At 23.5% G+C, this 14,088-nt stretch overlaps 1 protein-coding gene across 5 annotated transcripts; it reads left to right on the plus strand.

Moving 5' to 3' along the window:
• The first annotated feature begins 1,326 nt into the window (after nucleotides 1-1,326).
• LOC112595801 (neprilysin-4-like) lies at nucleotides 1,327-14,016 on the plus strand. 5 transcript variants are annotated; one of them, XM_025341144.1, is made up of 18 exons: nucleotides 1,327-1,619; nucleotides 6,542-6,617; nucleotides 7,192-7,298; nucleotides 8,717-8,779; nucleotides 8,868-9,029; nucleotides 9,427-9,510; nucleotides 9,596-9,833; nucleotides 9,897-10,128; nucleotides 10,200-10,316; nucleotides 10,616-10,760; nucleotides 10,919-11,133; nucleotides 11,193-11,369; nucleotides 11,431-11,540; nucleotides 11,601-11,659; nucleotides 11,737-11,785; nucleotides 11,845-12,043; nucleotides 13,563-13,727; nucleotides 13,793-14,016. In XM_025341144.1, exons 1-18 carry the CDS (start codon nucleotides 1,616-1,618, stop codon nucleotides 13,967-13,969), a joined length of 2,379 nt encoding a protein of 792 aa, XP_025196929.1. In that variant the 5' UTR covers nucleotides 1,327-1,615; the 3' UTR covers nucleotides 13,970-14,016. The 5 variants fall into 5 exon arrangements, with proteins under 5 accessions (XP_025196929.1, XP_025196930.1, XP_025196932.1 ...); XM_025341145.1 differs by having other exon boundaries at nucleotides 7,263-7,298; nucleotides 13,793-13,969; XM_025341146.1 differs by lacking the exon at nucleotides 1,327-1,619 and adding an exon at nucleotides 6,303-6,396 and having other exon boundaries at nucleotides 7,263-7,298; nucleotides 13,793-13,969.
• Nucleotides 14,017-14,088: the final 72 nt, after the last annotated feature.

A 14,088-nucleotide genomic window follows, 5' to 3' on the forward strand; every position in this document is an offset into this window, starting at 1 on the left:
GTTTTCAAAATTATAATACGTAATATAGTTAATTATATTATTATGCACGTCATCGAAATATTGCATAATTTTTACGCATAGGCGCCGGAAGAATTATCTAAGAAGGATAATAGTATCAAATAGAATAATTTAATGATACATTTAAAATAAATAGAACGATAATTATTTATTTATATTTTTATTTTAATCATGTTAATCACATAAAATCATCAGGGAACTAGTAAAATTTAATAAAATCGAATAGTTACACATCATCTAATAGGTGATTCAAACAGACATAAAAAATAGATTTTAACAGCAGTCACTATTATCAAAATATTTTTGAAAATAAAATGGTAACATAAGTAGAGATTCTGGTCAATATTTAGGGAGAGGAGAGATTCTAAGTTATTATTTTATCAGTATATTCTAATTTTCCTCCGACAGTCCATTTATTTATACCTAATTTTATTAATACGTCTTGTTCATAGACGTCTCCAGGAAGGACTTGCACCCCCGCCCTAGAATTATAAATTTGTTACTTAATTGTAATAATTTAATATAATAATGACAAAAAATAATAATTTTCTATACATAAAATGTATAATAAAAATACCTAAATATAATAATGAACTATGAATAAAATGTATAAAAAATCTCCATTTGTTTTTTTAATTAATTTACCCCCTCTCCCCTAGAAAAATGTCCGGGGACACCCATGGTCTTGTTACTCATTATCAAATATACATAGTTAAAAACATAAATTTAGACGTAAAATATTACTAAATTATCAGTAATAATTATTGATTTTTCAAATTTGTTTTATAAGTTTATAACTGAAGCATATTTACTGCCTCGAATGGTGATGATGAATACAAAAACGAAAAAGCACTCATCGTTGTAATAAAATCAATAAATTAATCGCTCCGCTCGGAATGTAAAAAAAAATGTAATGTACGTGGTATAGTTTATGTACGGTATTACTTCACAAAATGAATTATAAATCTATTAGTCATAATAATACGGTACAAATAATAGCTAAACTGTAAATATACGTATATAATAACCGTTTGATTATTGCCGGTAGATGAAACAAACGTATATTACATAGGTACATACATGACGCCGTCTACCGTATTGTAATATGGCACGCCCAGGCCGAGACGCAACAGCGTAAAAAACCAATTTCGCGTTCACCTACATGTTCGAACAAGACTTAATATATTATTATTATCATTATTATTATTATTATTATTATTACTATTATTATTATTATGCGTTTCTGCCAGAATCAGCAGACCATGGGACAAATAAAAGACTGAACCTCATGTTATGTTCTCCGCTCATCATACCGTGTACAGCGCCTGGCCGCGCCACATGTTTGTTGGCAGAACTGTCAACATGAAAGCGAAACATAAATCCTTATGAATCCGGCGTAAAAAAAGACCACAACGTGTATGTATAGTTGGGCGTTTCAGTTAGACGAAGGCCGACAAATAGTCAGCACGCGATCGCGACGACCTGTGTCGGCCAGCTGTACCGCCAGTACTTGTACATCGACGGTTCTACTCAATAATCGTATTCATGTGCACAAAGGGGGAGGGTCGCGCAGAAGGACAAATATAATTAAACCAAAATGAGTAAGTGCATTGTGCATAATATTCGTAATATAAAATCAAAAATCGAAAACACTGCTAAAATATATGATTACATTTAACTATCGGTCGGGTTTATAAATTGAATTTTGTTCAACGATAGGTAGGTATCTCAGGTACCTGTTTATATTTCATTTCACAGTATCCTCTGGACCACTTCGTGTACACTAGTGACTTTAATAGGTTAAAAAAAAAATATTTATTTTTTTTTTTATAACATAAATTATAGTTGATAATATACCATTAACAAATACAATTCAATTTTATTGTAGGAACCTATAATAGAAATTAGGTAAGTCAAACTTTTAATAAATATTCTGAGTATAAAAACTTTTTAACAAATTACAAATATCTGAAAATTCCAAAAAATGTAACGAGTAAATACTAAAAATAAATAATAAATAGTTTATATTTTATTAATTTGCCAAAAAAAAAAAGAATTGATCTATAAATAATTCTATAATAAATATGTTGTCAGTAATATTAAATTTAAAATTTAAAATGCATGAATACACCTAATTCATTTTCATTAATTAAATGTTTGTTATTTAAATATTTATATGAATTCAATAAAAATTTTACATTTAACTATTATAACTTTATTTGCTATAATAATTCATTATAATGTTATGATTTATAATTATTTGTTTCTTCCTTTATTTATAATACAATTTTTTCTCAATATATTCTGTTATTTTTTTCGGTATTTTAATCAATGTAAAATAAGATACAATTTGCTAAATTTATAATAGTGTTTAACTAATTATTGAAACTTAATAATGTAAAACCACAAATAAAATTTAAATAATTAACAAAAGTTCCATTTTAATTGAATATCTTAAAATACTGCATATCGTAACGACTAACAAGTGATAAGTATTCTTGTCATTCTAAACAAAATATGGTTAAATTACAATTAAGATTAAGTAGAGTGCGTAATATCTATAACTTTTGTATACAGGCATCTACTATGCGTCAATTTATTAACACTTCATAATGGATATACCATACACTGTACAATTATAATTGCGTTTAAAATGCAAAATATTATTGCTACGCGTAAAGCAATTAAAAGCTGCAGTTACCAATTAAAAGTTATTTTTATCGAAACTAATTGATATACAATATTAAATAATATTAAACATAATAATAAATAGTTTATGGAATACTAGAATTGTAATTTAAGCGCTGAAACGCCAATATTCAAATTAGAGTAAGAAAAAATAATATGATTAATTTTATTCAAAATATTCAAGTCTTCGAAATAAAAACTAATATATTTTTATATTCCATATAATATTAAAAAAAATACATTGGAAAATAATAATCCATAACATTTTTCATAATATTATTTAAGTATCATTCTTAAAACCCGGGAAAGATAAATTGCATTTGTTTCATTAATTTTTTAGAAAACTAAGTGTTAAATAATATAAAAATTATCTATACTTATAATTCTCATAATTTCCATCTCTAATTTATTTCTAACTATACAGAATACTAAATAGTATGAAAATTGTTCAGATTTTAAAAATTTTATCGACATTCTAAATTTAAATTGCTATAAGAAAATACCTTGACAATAAATTGTTGATATTGTTTAATTATTAGATGAACAAAACTTATGAGGAACCATGAATTAAATTTTTAAGCATATTTACCTAACGAATAAATTTTACCAATATTTAAAAAAAAAAAACTAAAAATATGGAAAACTTAAAAAATATATAAATAGCTCAAAAAGACACACATTTAACGCTCCGCTTATTTTTTTTTTTTTTTTTACTTTAAGTAGAAATATACAATCTATATCAAATGATATAATAAGTATATAATATGGATATTTTAAATTTAAATAATAGTATTTTTAATAAAAATGATATTTTACAAAAGCAAATTTTGAATTATCTGTTTATTTATCTGAATAAATTAGTATATTTACGTTTATTATTTAGATAAATATTTTAAATGCTTTATATTTCCTGATCTAAATATAATATTTAAGTTATCTTTGTCCAATATTTTTTTTTTTTTTTTTTTTTTATATTGTTATTAAAGCTACCAATATAAATTATTAACAGTTACAAGTAAGGATACATTAGCTACTTACAATCTAAAGGATGTTATAAAAGATATAAAAGGCAACAAAAATACATAACAACCAGAGGGAGAGAAAGAAAAATAAAAAAAACATTATAACTAGTAAGTCTGCTGAAAGCAGACGGTTGAATACATTTAAAACAATATAATCAGATTAAGAATCCAACATTTTCGAAAAATTTCTATATAATAATAATAATAATGGCTCTTGAAAAGGAATTAAGAATAATTGTTGTTTTTAATGACATAATATTATTAAAACGTAAAAAGCGAAGTAATTTTGATCGGGAACTAGAGAATGATGAGCAATTTTTGTCCAATATTGGATTTGTAAAATACTTCGTTGCTTTATAATCCGTATTAAATTTGGTTTACCAATGCTAAAATTTAACGTATTAAGTAACACATGTGTATAAATAATATTTTTGACAAATGAATGATAAATGATATTTACGACTTATCAATTTTACATAGCTGTGCCGCCCAGCATAACTTTTTTTTGATAATTTAACAAGAGCATTTATTTTTCATTTTTTTTTTCTGTTCAATGACCTAAATTTGATTTCTTTTCCATTCTAAACCAAAAATCAACAACTCAATGTGATGTAATATTATACTACATAAACTACTCACTAAAATATTAATTTATTATAATAACAAATAATTGGTAAGACAGATGAAAAAAATAAATATATCTTTATGTGCATATTTGTTGATTATTTAAGAAATTGATAATTCAATTTTTCATTAAATTATAGAATCAAAAATAGACTTAAAATCTGCTCCACAATGTATCATTAAAAAATATATGCTGTAATAGTCCATTTAGATTGGTTTTAAAAATAGTCAATAACTTTTTAACAGTTTAAGTTGTTGTTTTTTTAGGGAAGTTTTACTATTCAGTGATTTTCAGCAACAATGGAAAGGGGGATTATCATCTCTCACCTACATACCAAACGAATATGAACTAATGACGGTGATGCGAATCGCAATTTTAGTTATAATATAATATATAATTCCAAACAGTCGATTTTCCCTACCTTATTTCACTATCAAAGTTTATAAAATTATAACAGTACATCTATTTCCTGCTCTGAGATGATAAAGTGAGACAAGTTCCCGAATACCAGTATCTGGATTCTGTCCGTCATTTTAAACTATATGTTAGATTACTTTATAGCACATTCTATGTAAAATGTAGATGTAACTAACACCTATAAACAAAACGCAGCTATAAACATTGTACAGAGATCGTCAACTAAAAAATGTAAACTGACTATAAATAATATATTATATACTAATGCCTAATGTAGGTACTCTACTTAATCAAAATTTATTGAATATAAATGCATATCACCTTTAAGGTACGTAATATTATAGAGAAACGTAATATATGAATTACTCATTGGAAGTAATTATAAAATTAATAACATTATTATATTTATACTCAATAAAATTATTTTTAAGACCATAATAACAATACATGCATAAACAATGAATATTACAAAACTTGTACAATTTAATAATAATTATAAGAGTACAGATTTTGTTAAAAAGAACAAATCACAGTTTAAAGTGAATCTTTTCATCTGTTCTATTATAATCAGTAATGGTTTTAATGGGTTATCCATTCTTCGTGAGATTTGGTTAATATCTTTTAATTTTTAAATTTAAAATATTAAAAAATATAATTTATAATTATTGTTAAAAATTACTATTGTAAAAAATTAAAAATATAATAAATATAAAAAGTACATAGTTAAGTACATTTAGACCATCTTCGATGAGATTATAAAAACAATTGTTGCTATATATTTTATAATATTACGGCTTCTGTAATACCCTTAATGCTTTATCAAATCACCACTACTGCTAATAATTTTTATTTTGAAATTTTATCATTTTATAAAAATATTCAAAATTGTATGATTCAAGACTGCAAAATGTATTGTTAAGTTTTTATTATCTACATCTAGAATAATTAATAAAATAATATTTTTAAAATCGAAGTATTTTTTGAAGCATATGAATATTAAACTAAAGTAAAATCATAAAAAAATAATTAATTCAAAGAAAAATTCCTCATATTTTGTTAAAAATATTTTTCATTATTTATTGAATATATTATTGTTCTTTTTAAGTTAAATTTGATTTTAAAATTAACTATTTTATGGCTTTACCTAAACAGCACGTTTTTCACATTATAGTTATTGTAGTTTGTGATAAATCTTATATAATTTTCAAATAGATTATTCTTTACATTATTGGTAAATCGGTACATTTATAAAATATTTACATATTGTTATTTAAATTATAACTTGTGTGCGTCATTCATAACATATTTCTTACATTTTAATAAATAAGTCATTTTTATGCTGAGATATTACAGTGTTTATAATAAAAATTCGTGATAGGTATACGTTTATTATCATAACTTGTATAATACTCTCATTATTTGATTTGTCACTGTGTACTGATGTAGGTAAGTAATTTATTGCAAATATTTGTAAACTTCCCGATGTAATAATCTTAGGTATTGTTAGGTACTATTTCAAGGTTACTTGAATTAAGTGTTGTTTTCATCAATAAAAATAAATAGGTAAGACAATCGTCATTTACAATCCTACCATGAAGGTTTAGTTCGGTTACAATTAGCCATTAGGTATGTAAAGATATTATTTTTTCTCGAAACTATAAAGATTTAAAAAAATATTCATTTTTTATACTGAAACGATTATTAAAAATCTTTTAAAAGAAAAGTTTTGATTTAAACAATAACCAAAGTTTGTTTTTTTGAAATTCAACAGGTGATGACGAAGATTTACCGACAAGTAAACTAAAAGATGATGGACTTAAAGATCCCGAATCGGGCTATTCAAAATTGTAAGTGAAAAATATTTAATTATTCTGGGTGTATCAAGCATGGATTACAATTATGGAACGCTATTAGCTATTATTATTTGGATAACTGATAATAAAAATAATTATATCAAAAAAAAAAAAAAATTAAGCAAAATTATTCTTTCAAATATTCTTTCTAAATTCTATGTTTAATTAGAAACTGTTATTTTCTTAGACCAATCAAATATACTCAATTATCTAATATTTTTATCAAACTCATATTGATCAGGTACATTATTAGTTTTAAATCATTACACAAAGATTTCAAACAATGAATTGGAACAATAATCAAAGTATTCCAATGAAAAGTGTTTCTATATTCTTAAAGGGAATTACAACAATTTATTGTTTCAAGATCAATGAATCGTATCTTACAAAAGAACAAATAATAGGACATAAATATAACCTTGAAATGACATTACTTTGATATTTGTGTCAAGGTTATGTAAAAATCATCCTTGTACCCTTAAAAATCAAGAAAAAATTGGAAACAATAAAATGTATTTAAATAAAGGCTAGGGTATTTTATCTCAAATTAATCTGATGCGCCAAACAGGTTCAAAAACAAAATGGAAAGCCGAAGAACCTTCTACATAGTTTTAACATTACTAATATTCATATTTGCAGTGCTCATAATAGCTGTTTTCGGATTATCATTTGCCTGTAAGTATTGAATTATTTATAAATAATGTATTTAAAGAATGTATACAAATACTTATTTTTAAAATGACTGATTGACGTGCTCAGAGAGCCAAAACTGAAACGATATTAAGCTGTGAACAAATTATGACGCATATAAATTATGTTTAATTTATTCACGAGTATTTTTTTTTTTTTTTTACATGAATCATAATTTATAAGTACATAATACACATTATTAAATACAGATTAATAATAAAATAAGCTAAGCTAAGTTAAAGATAGAGAGTAATTTAATTAAGTAAAAACAGAAAAATAAATTTATACATTTAATATAAAAAGGAAAATACAAAGAGAAGAAAAAACATATTTTGACATAAAGTAAACAATTAGGTTCACAAAATTAAAAATATTTAAATCGTTCTAATTCTGAGAACAGGTGGTTATTATTATACTTTTTGCTTTACTTAGATTACAGTGAATTATTTTTAAACTGTAATGTCAAAAATTAAAATACAATATATAGGTTCTAAATAATCAACAAAAGATTAACTCTTTTGAGATTAACTCAAAAGCTTACTATATACGAATATTATAAACTCTGTTTGATTTTTTGTTGTTGAAAAATTATTTGATATTATCTTTAATAAAACGTTGAAATACCAAGTTAAAAGTTATTTTTTTTTATAAATATTTTACTGGTAATACATTTAAATCCTAGTAATTTTGTCTTATTGATCCTTCTAAAATATATTTATTCAGATAAATTCAAACTATATTACGTTGGTTTATTTGAAGCGTATTTAAAGTATTTTTACTTAAGCCTTCCCCTGTACTAGTAACCCATATTGATAAATCGACTGATATAGTGCAAAATATATTATACATATTGTGTGTTTGAATTATAAACTTTTAAGCGTAGTAAATTTATAAGGTATTAAATGTGATTTCTTTATTGAACTAAGAAATTTGATTAATTTCTAATAAATAAATTATAATAATAATAATAATAATAAAATAATAATTATTTTATTAAATAATTTCTTGACAAAAATTAAAAATACAAATACATTTTTTTTTTTTTTTGGTTATATAATGTTTTTTAACATTTTTTTCTTTGATAAAATAAATATAATATTGTGTTGCCATAAATTGTATCAAGTAAAAAAATTTTAATGTCTTTGTTGTCCAATGTGACAATAAAAAATATGTTTAATTAGTTATTCAAAAATTAATTTTAAGTACAAAATTTAAACTCCCCGAGAAAATAAGATTCAAATGTTTATTTGTAAAAGTCTCGGACACTTACTATTCATTTTTAATATTTTTTTTAGTCTTTTTAAGTTTTAAGTTAACTTAGGATCCACGTCTTAGGAATTGTATAATGTAGTTATATAAATCATGTATAAACCTTTCTTTTTTTTTTTTTTTTTTTTTGCCAGACTTAACGAAAACAGAAAACCAAAACAAAAGAATATGTACAACAGAAGACTGCTTAAGATCTGGTTAGTTTATAAAATAAGCATAGTATTTATATATAAATATAAGCGTCCATCATAACTAATAAAATATATTCTATTTGTTTTAATATAGCTACAACATTAATTGAGTCAATGAATAAATCTGCAGATCCATGTGAAAACTTTTATGAATTCGCCTGCGGAAATTACCCCAAATTGCATAAAATACCAAAAACAGCTTTATCAAATGATCGATTTACTGAAGTAAACGCTGTAATGTTATTATTTATAAGAGGTATGAAATTCGTCCACTACGTTACATTTTTGCTTTTTTTTTTATTGTAATAAATGGTAGATAGTTCTGTGATGTTGAAATGATGTTGAATTAGTTTAAAATGTACTCGACTCTGGTATGTTCTACGAATGTTATTTTTATGTCGGTAAGATATTGCAGAATGACTCATTTACAAAATTTATACGAAGTACAAAAATGACGGAAATTAACAAGAATATTACATTGATGCAACGTAAATTCGATCTATCTCGTAACGTTACAATATTTTTAATAACATCGCATAGACAATAAAATTATTTCAAACTATTGAACAGTGGGACTAGATTAGTTAACTAAGGTATACACCACTGGGGCTCATTGTAATACTTACTTTAAATGTTATGAATGTTGTTTTTAGATTTTATGGAAAGAGAAGATACTGAAAATGAGGCGTATTCCGTATCGCAATCCAGACTTTTGTATCAATCTTGCATGGCAACAGGTTTGTTAGTTTATTATATCGTAATAGCAAATAATATTTTATGAAAATGGTGATACATTCAATTCAATATTAATTTCACGTTTAGATGAAATGAATAAAAATGGTATCAATAAGTTGGTTCAAATTTTAGATCAAATTGGCTTGCCACACATGGGACTTTATACTAAAATAAAATCTCCGAGTTTATCGCCAATTTTAGCTAAATTAAAAAAGTATATTAACTTAGACTTTTTATTTGTAACAAATGTCGATTCAGATACAAAAAATCGGACAACTAATCGAATTAGTTTAAGTAAACCAAGAGATATAAATATATTTCCAGTGTAAGAATTTAAATTGTTCATCATATTTTTACCAATGCTAACATTACGTTTCAAATTTTTTAGTCATGAAACAACAAATAATATTAAAAAAATGAGTACAAGAAAAATGCGTGAAACATTAGCATCTGAAGAAGAAGTAAATGATAATGAAGAGTATACAGAAGGAATTGATTACTTAAAATCGTATGCAAAATATTTCAAAAACGTTTGGATGGAGATTTATAAATCAAATAGTTTTAATCCTAAATTAAAACATGTATCACAACTATTAAATTTCATCAATGAACACTCAAAGGTAATAAATAAATTTATCATTAAATTTATTTTGTATTTTGACTATATGAGTTAGTTAATAATTATTTATAGATAAAAGATAAAATATATGAAGGAGATGAAGAACTTCCATCACTCATGACTGTTGAAGAATTACAAAATTTTACTGATTATATTACACAAAATTTTACTAAAACAAACGAACAAATTGTAAGTTATTTATAATTATATTACTACACATTTCTATGGATTATAAAGCTACCTAAATATTTTACGCTATTAGATAATATAAAAATTATTTTTATCTGCGTAAATATACTGATAGGTGATTACAATAAAATAAATTAATTTACCATTTACATAACGCATAGGAAATACAATAACTATAAAACTTCTATTTACCGATCAAACGAACACAAAATGTTATAATTTATTTTTCTACTTACCTGTAAATTATAATTATTTTAAATAAATAATAACAAAATAAATTTTAAATAAAAATGATATAGATTGATTGGAAGCAATACTTAACAATTCTATTTATGGATGTAGAAAATATAACATTGGATTTCGAAATTGATTTGATTCAAATCTCTAATATTAAATACTTTGAAGCTCTATTCGAATTAATTAGTAAACATAAAAACAATATCAGTAAGTATAATCATATGATTAATAATTTGTATTTTACACAATTAATTTTATAATAATATACATTTTTCACATTTTTTATGATTAAATATTGTGAGTTTTTATTTACCAATTATTAAAATATAATTGTTGTTAATTATATATAATATACTTAATTTTAGTCATCAATGTATGGTGGGAAGTAGTTGTTACTCTTTTGCCTTATACTACAAATGAGATGCGATTTATACAAGATAGATACTACTATGAAACAACCGGATTAGAAAATAATCCTTCTAGATCAATTTATTGTGCAAATGCTGTAAACTCGATGATGGGAATGGCTGTTGCACGTTTATTATTAGATACGGAAACAATATATAATAACTCAAAAATGGTATTAAACTTGAAAATATTTAAATCTTACTAATACAATAAATACCGATGTACTTTTAGGCAGTTGAAATGATTGAAAATATTCATTGGGCATTTGAAAAAATAGTCAAAGAATTAAATTGGATGGATGATACGACTAAAAAAAGAACACTATACAAGGCAGAGCAGATGAGAACGTTCATTGGCTTCCCTGAATTCATAACTGACCCACATGACCTTGATCAATACTATTATGATGTACTTATTTCATACAGTATTTAATATATTATTTGAATGATTTTTTTGAATATTTGTTTAGATTGAAGTAGTAGAAAATGACTATTTTGGGAACGTTATACGTTATGTTCAACGACAATTGAATGAGTCTTTGGTAGTACTTAGACAATTAAATGATTACAATATCAACTCGTAAGTAAATACTAATAATACTTAATAAAATATATAACAATAAAGTCTATAATCTTTTAGTTGGGCATCAGATCCATTAGAAGTAAATGCATACAATTGGATTCAAGCAAATGCAATAAGTAACTAAAAAAATTTTAAGATCACTATATTAAACTTAATGATTATGTAAAACAAAGCATTCTATACATATTTTTAGCTGTTCCAGCCGGCATATTACAATTTCCTTTTTTTGGACATGATTTGCAGTATGTTAAATTTTAACTGTTTTAGACAAAATTTACTAATTATACTATCGTAATTTAAGGATGCTCAACTACGGTTTTCTTGGCTCTATACTGGGACATGAACTGACACATGGTTTTGACAATACTGGCCGAAAATTTGATCACGAAGGAAATGAAAATATGTGGTGGACTAATCAAACTATCGCCGAGTATGAAAAACGTTCTGAATGCTTCATTCATCATTATGAATCTTATTTAGTACCTGAAATCGAAGAAAAGGTATTTTTCGATATTTTATCGTTAAACTGCAAAGTTAAAACTAGTTATACATACTTTTTCCACAGCAGTTTTTTTTTTTAAAAAAAAGGTATACTTTTTAATAAATCGTTAAATACATACACTAAAATCGATTTTGAATATGGGATGAAGATATTCTGTAATTATTTTTTCTGATGCCTTTACTGCCATACAATTTAACAATACATTGTTCAATTAAATTATATGATTCAAATAAATAAGTGATACTACTTTATATTAGTATAACATATTAACCTATGGATAATTATGAAATATTATAGACAATTATAAATCCAACAGTCAAATTATTAAATATATATTACAATAATGAGTTATGAAATCAAAGATAGATCGTTCTTATCTACTTTCTCACATTCAAATACATTCCAATATTTACAGTTTAATAGAATTATTTTAATTAACCAGCTTTACATCTCGACTCCAAATCTAACTTAGTATTTATAATACTTAAAATTTACTATTTTTTTGATTTCTTAATTTAAGATTAAATAATACATCACATTTTACTCATATTAACAAAAAGCTATATTGTCTGACTTATTAAAATAAATCAATATTTCTATTTTCTTTCATTTCACTTCGGTTGAAATATATAACACATACACTATTGTAATAATTAATTTTATGATTCCCCACTTCTCAGTTTTCAGTTTCTTGCATATTTTTTATGTAAGTGCAAAAGTCTGAAGAAATATTCAATCAATAATAAAAACTAAAAATCTGACATTAATCCAATATCATTAAGACTAATATATGTCTTCATGTGCTTACAACAAAATATATAAAATAATTAAATTGTTGTAATTATTGTGTTTTTAAGTATTATATTTTAAGATTTGTTGGATTTTATTTTTAATATAAATATATAAAAATATGTTTATGCTATATTTATTATAATATCATGGTAGTAATACAATTTGTGACGACCATATAACATATTCAATTTTCATAAGTTAAAACTAAAGTCATGATAAATATCTTATAAAAATCTATAGTAGTTAACAAAATAAGATACAAACGCCTTTTTAGTTTCAATTAATCCATTGATATAATTTTTAGTCCAGTAGATTTGAGTTTAAAGAGAACGTACAAAGAAACTTTCATTTTGTATATAGTATAAATGTATATATAAATTATACAAAGATTATAAATTATATATTATATTTAAGTGAAATTCATGTAAATATAAAGCAATATAACAAATTAAAATATCAAAAAAAAAAAAAAATTAAATAAAACAATAAATAATAATGAAAAAAAAATAGAGATATTTTTTGATATACATATTTGCTTTAATTTTTTTTTTTTTTACATTATTATTAATTTAAATTTATAAATTATCAACTATATTGAATTATAAATAAGAATTAAAAAATTAAGTAAACGTAATTTTAAAATCCTTGGATTTTTTAAGTCAATTGAACATAAATATAATTTTATATTATAATTTATAAGTACTAACAACTAAATTACATTTTAGATAAATGGTAAATTAACATTAGATGAAAATATTGCTGATAATGGTGGATTGAGAGAAGCACTTTTGGCTTATAGAAAATTTGTAAATGATTACGGCGAAGAACCTAAACTACCTGGATTTGAACAATATAGTAATGAACAAATGTATTATTTAGCTTTTGCAAATGTAAGTAGATAAGTATTTATAAAACTTTAAAAAAATACACCTAATTATATGACATTATTTATTAGAATTGGTGTGAAACAACAACACGTGAATCATTATCAAACAGTTTATTAGACGAGCACAGTCCAAATAGCATACGAGTTCTAGCAGGACTAACCAATTCAGATGAATTTAGTGAGGTATGGAAATGTGAAAAAGGTTCAAGAATGAATCCAAAAATTGAAAAATGTAAAATATGGTAATTATTAAAACATCAAATTGTCTTAATTTATTATTTTACTATAAACATCAATACCTTAATTAATTAATTTAAAAAAAATTAATTACCAATATATATATATATAAATTATTATCAAATAAA

The sequence above is a fragment of the Melanaphis sacchari genome, unplaced genomic scaffold, assembly GCF_002803265.2.
Source record: "Melanaphis sacchari strain LSU unplaced genomic scaffold, SCAv2.0 Contig2_pilon_pilon, whole genome shotgun sequence".
Lineage (NCBI taxonomy): Eukaryota > Metazoa > Arthropoda > Insecta > Hemiptera > Aphididae > Melanaphis > Melanaphis sacchari.

Coding starts and splice junctions, on each gene's coding strand:
- LOC112595801 (XM_025341144.1), top strand. Junction 9,834..9,896: donor GATATAAATATATTTCCAGT/GTAAGAATTTAA, acceptor CAAATTTTTTAG/TCATGAAACAACAAATAATA. Junction 11,541..11,600: donor AATGATTACAATATCAACTC/GTAAGTAAATAC, acceptor ATAATCTTTTAG/TTGGGCATCAGATCCATTAG.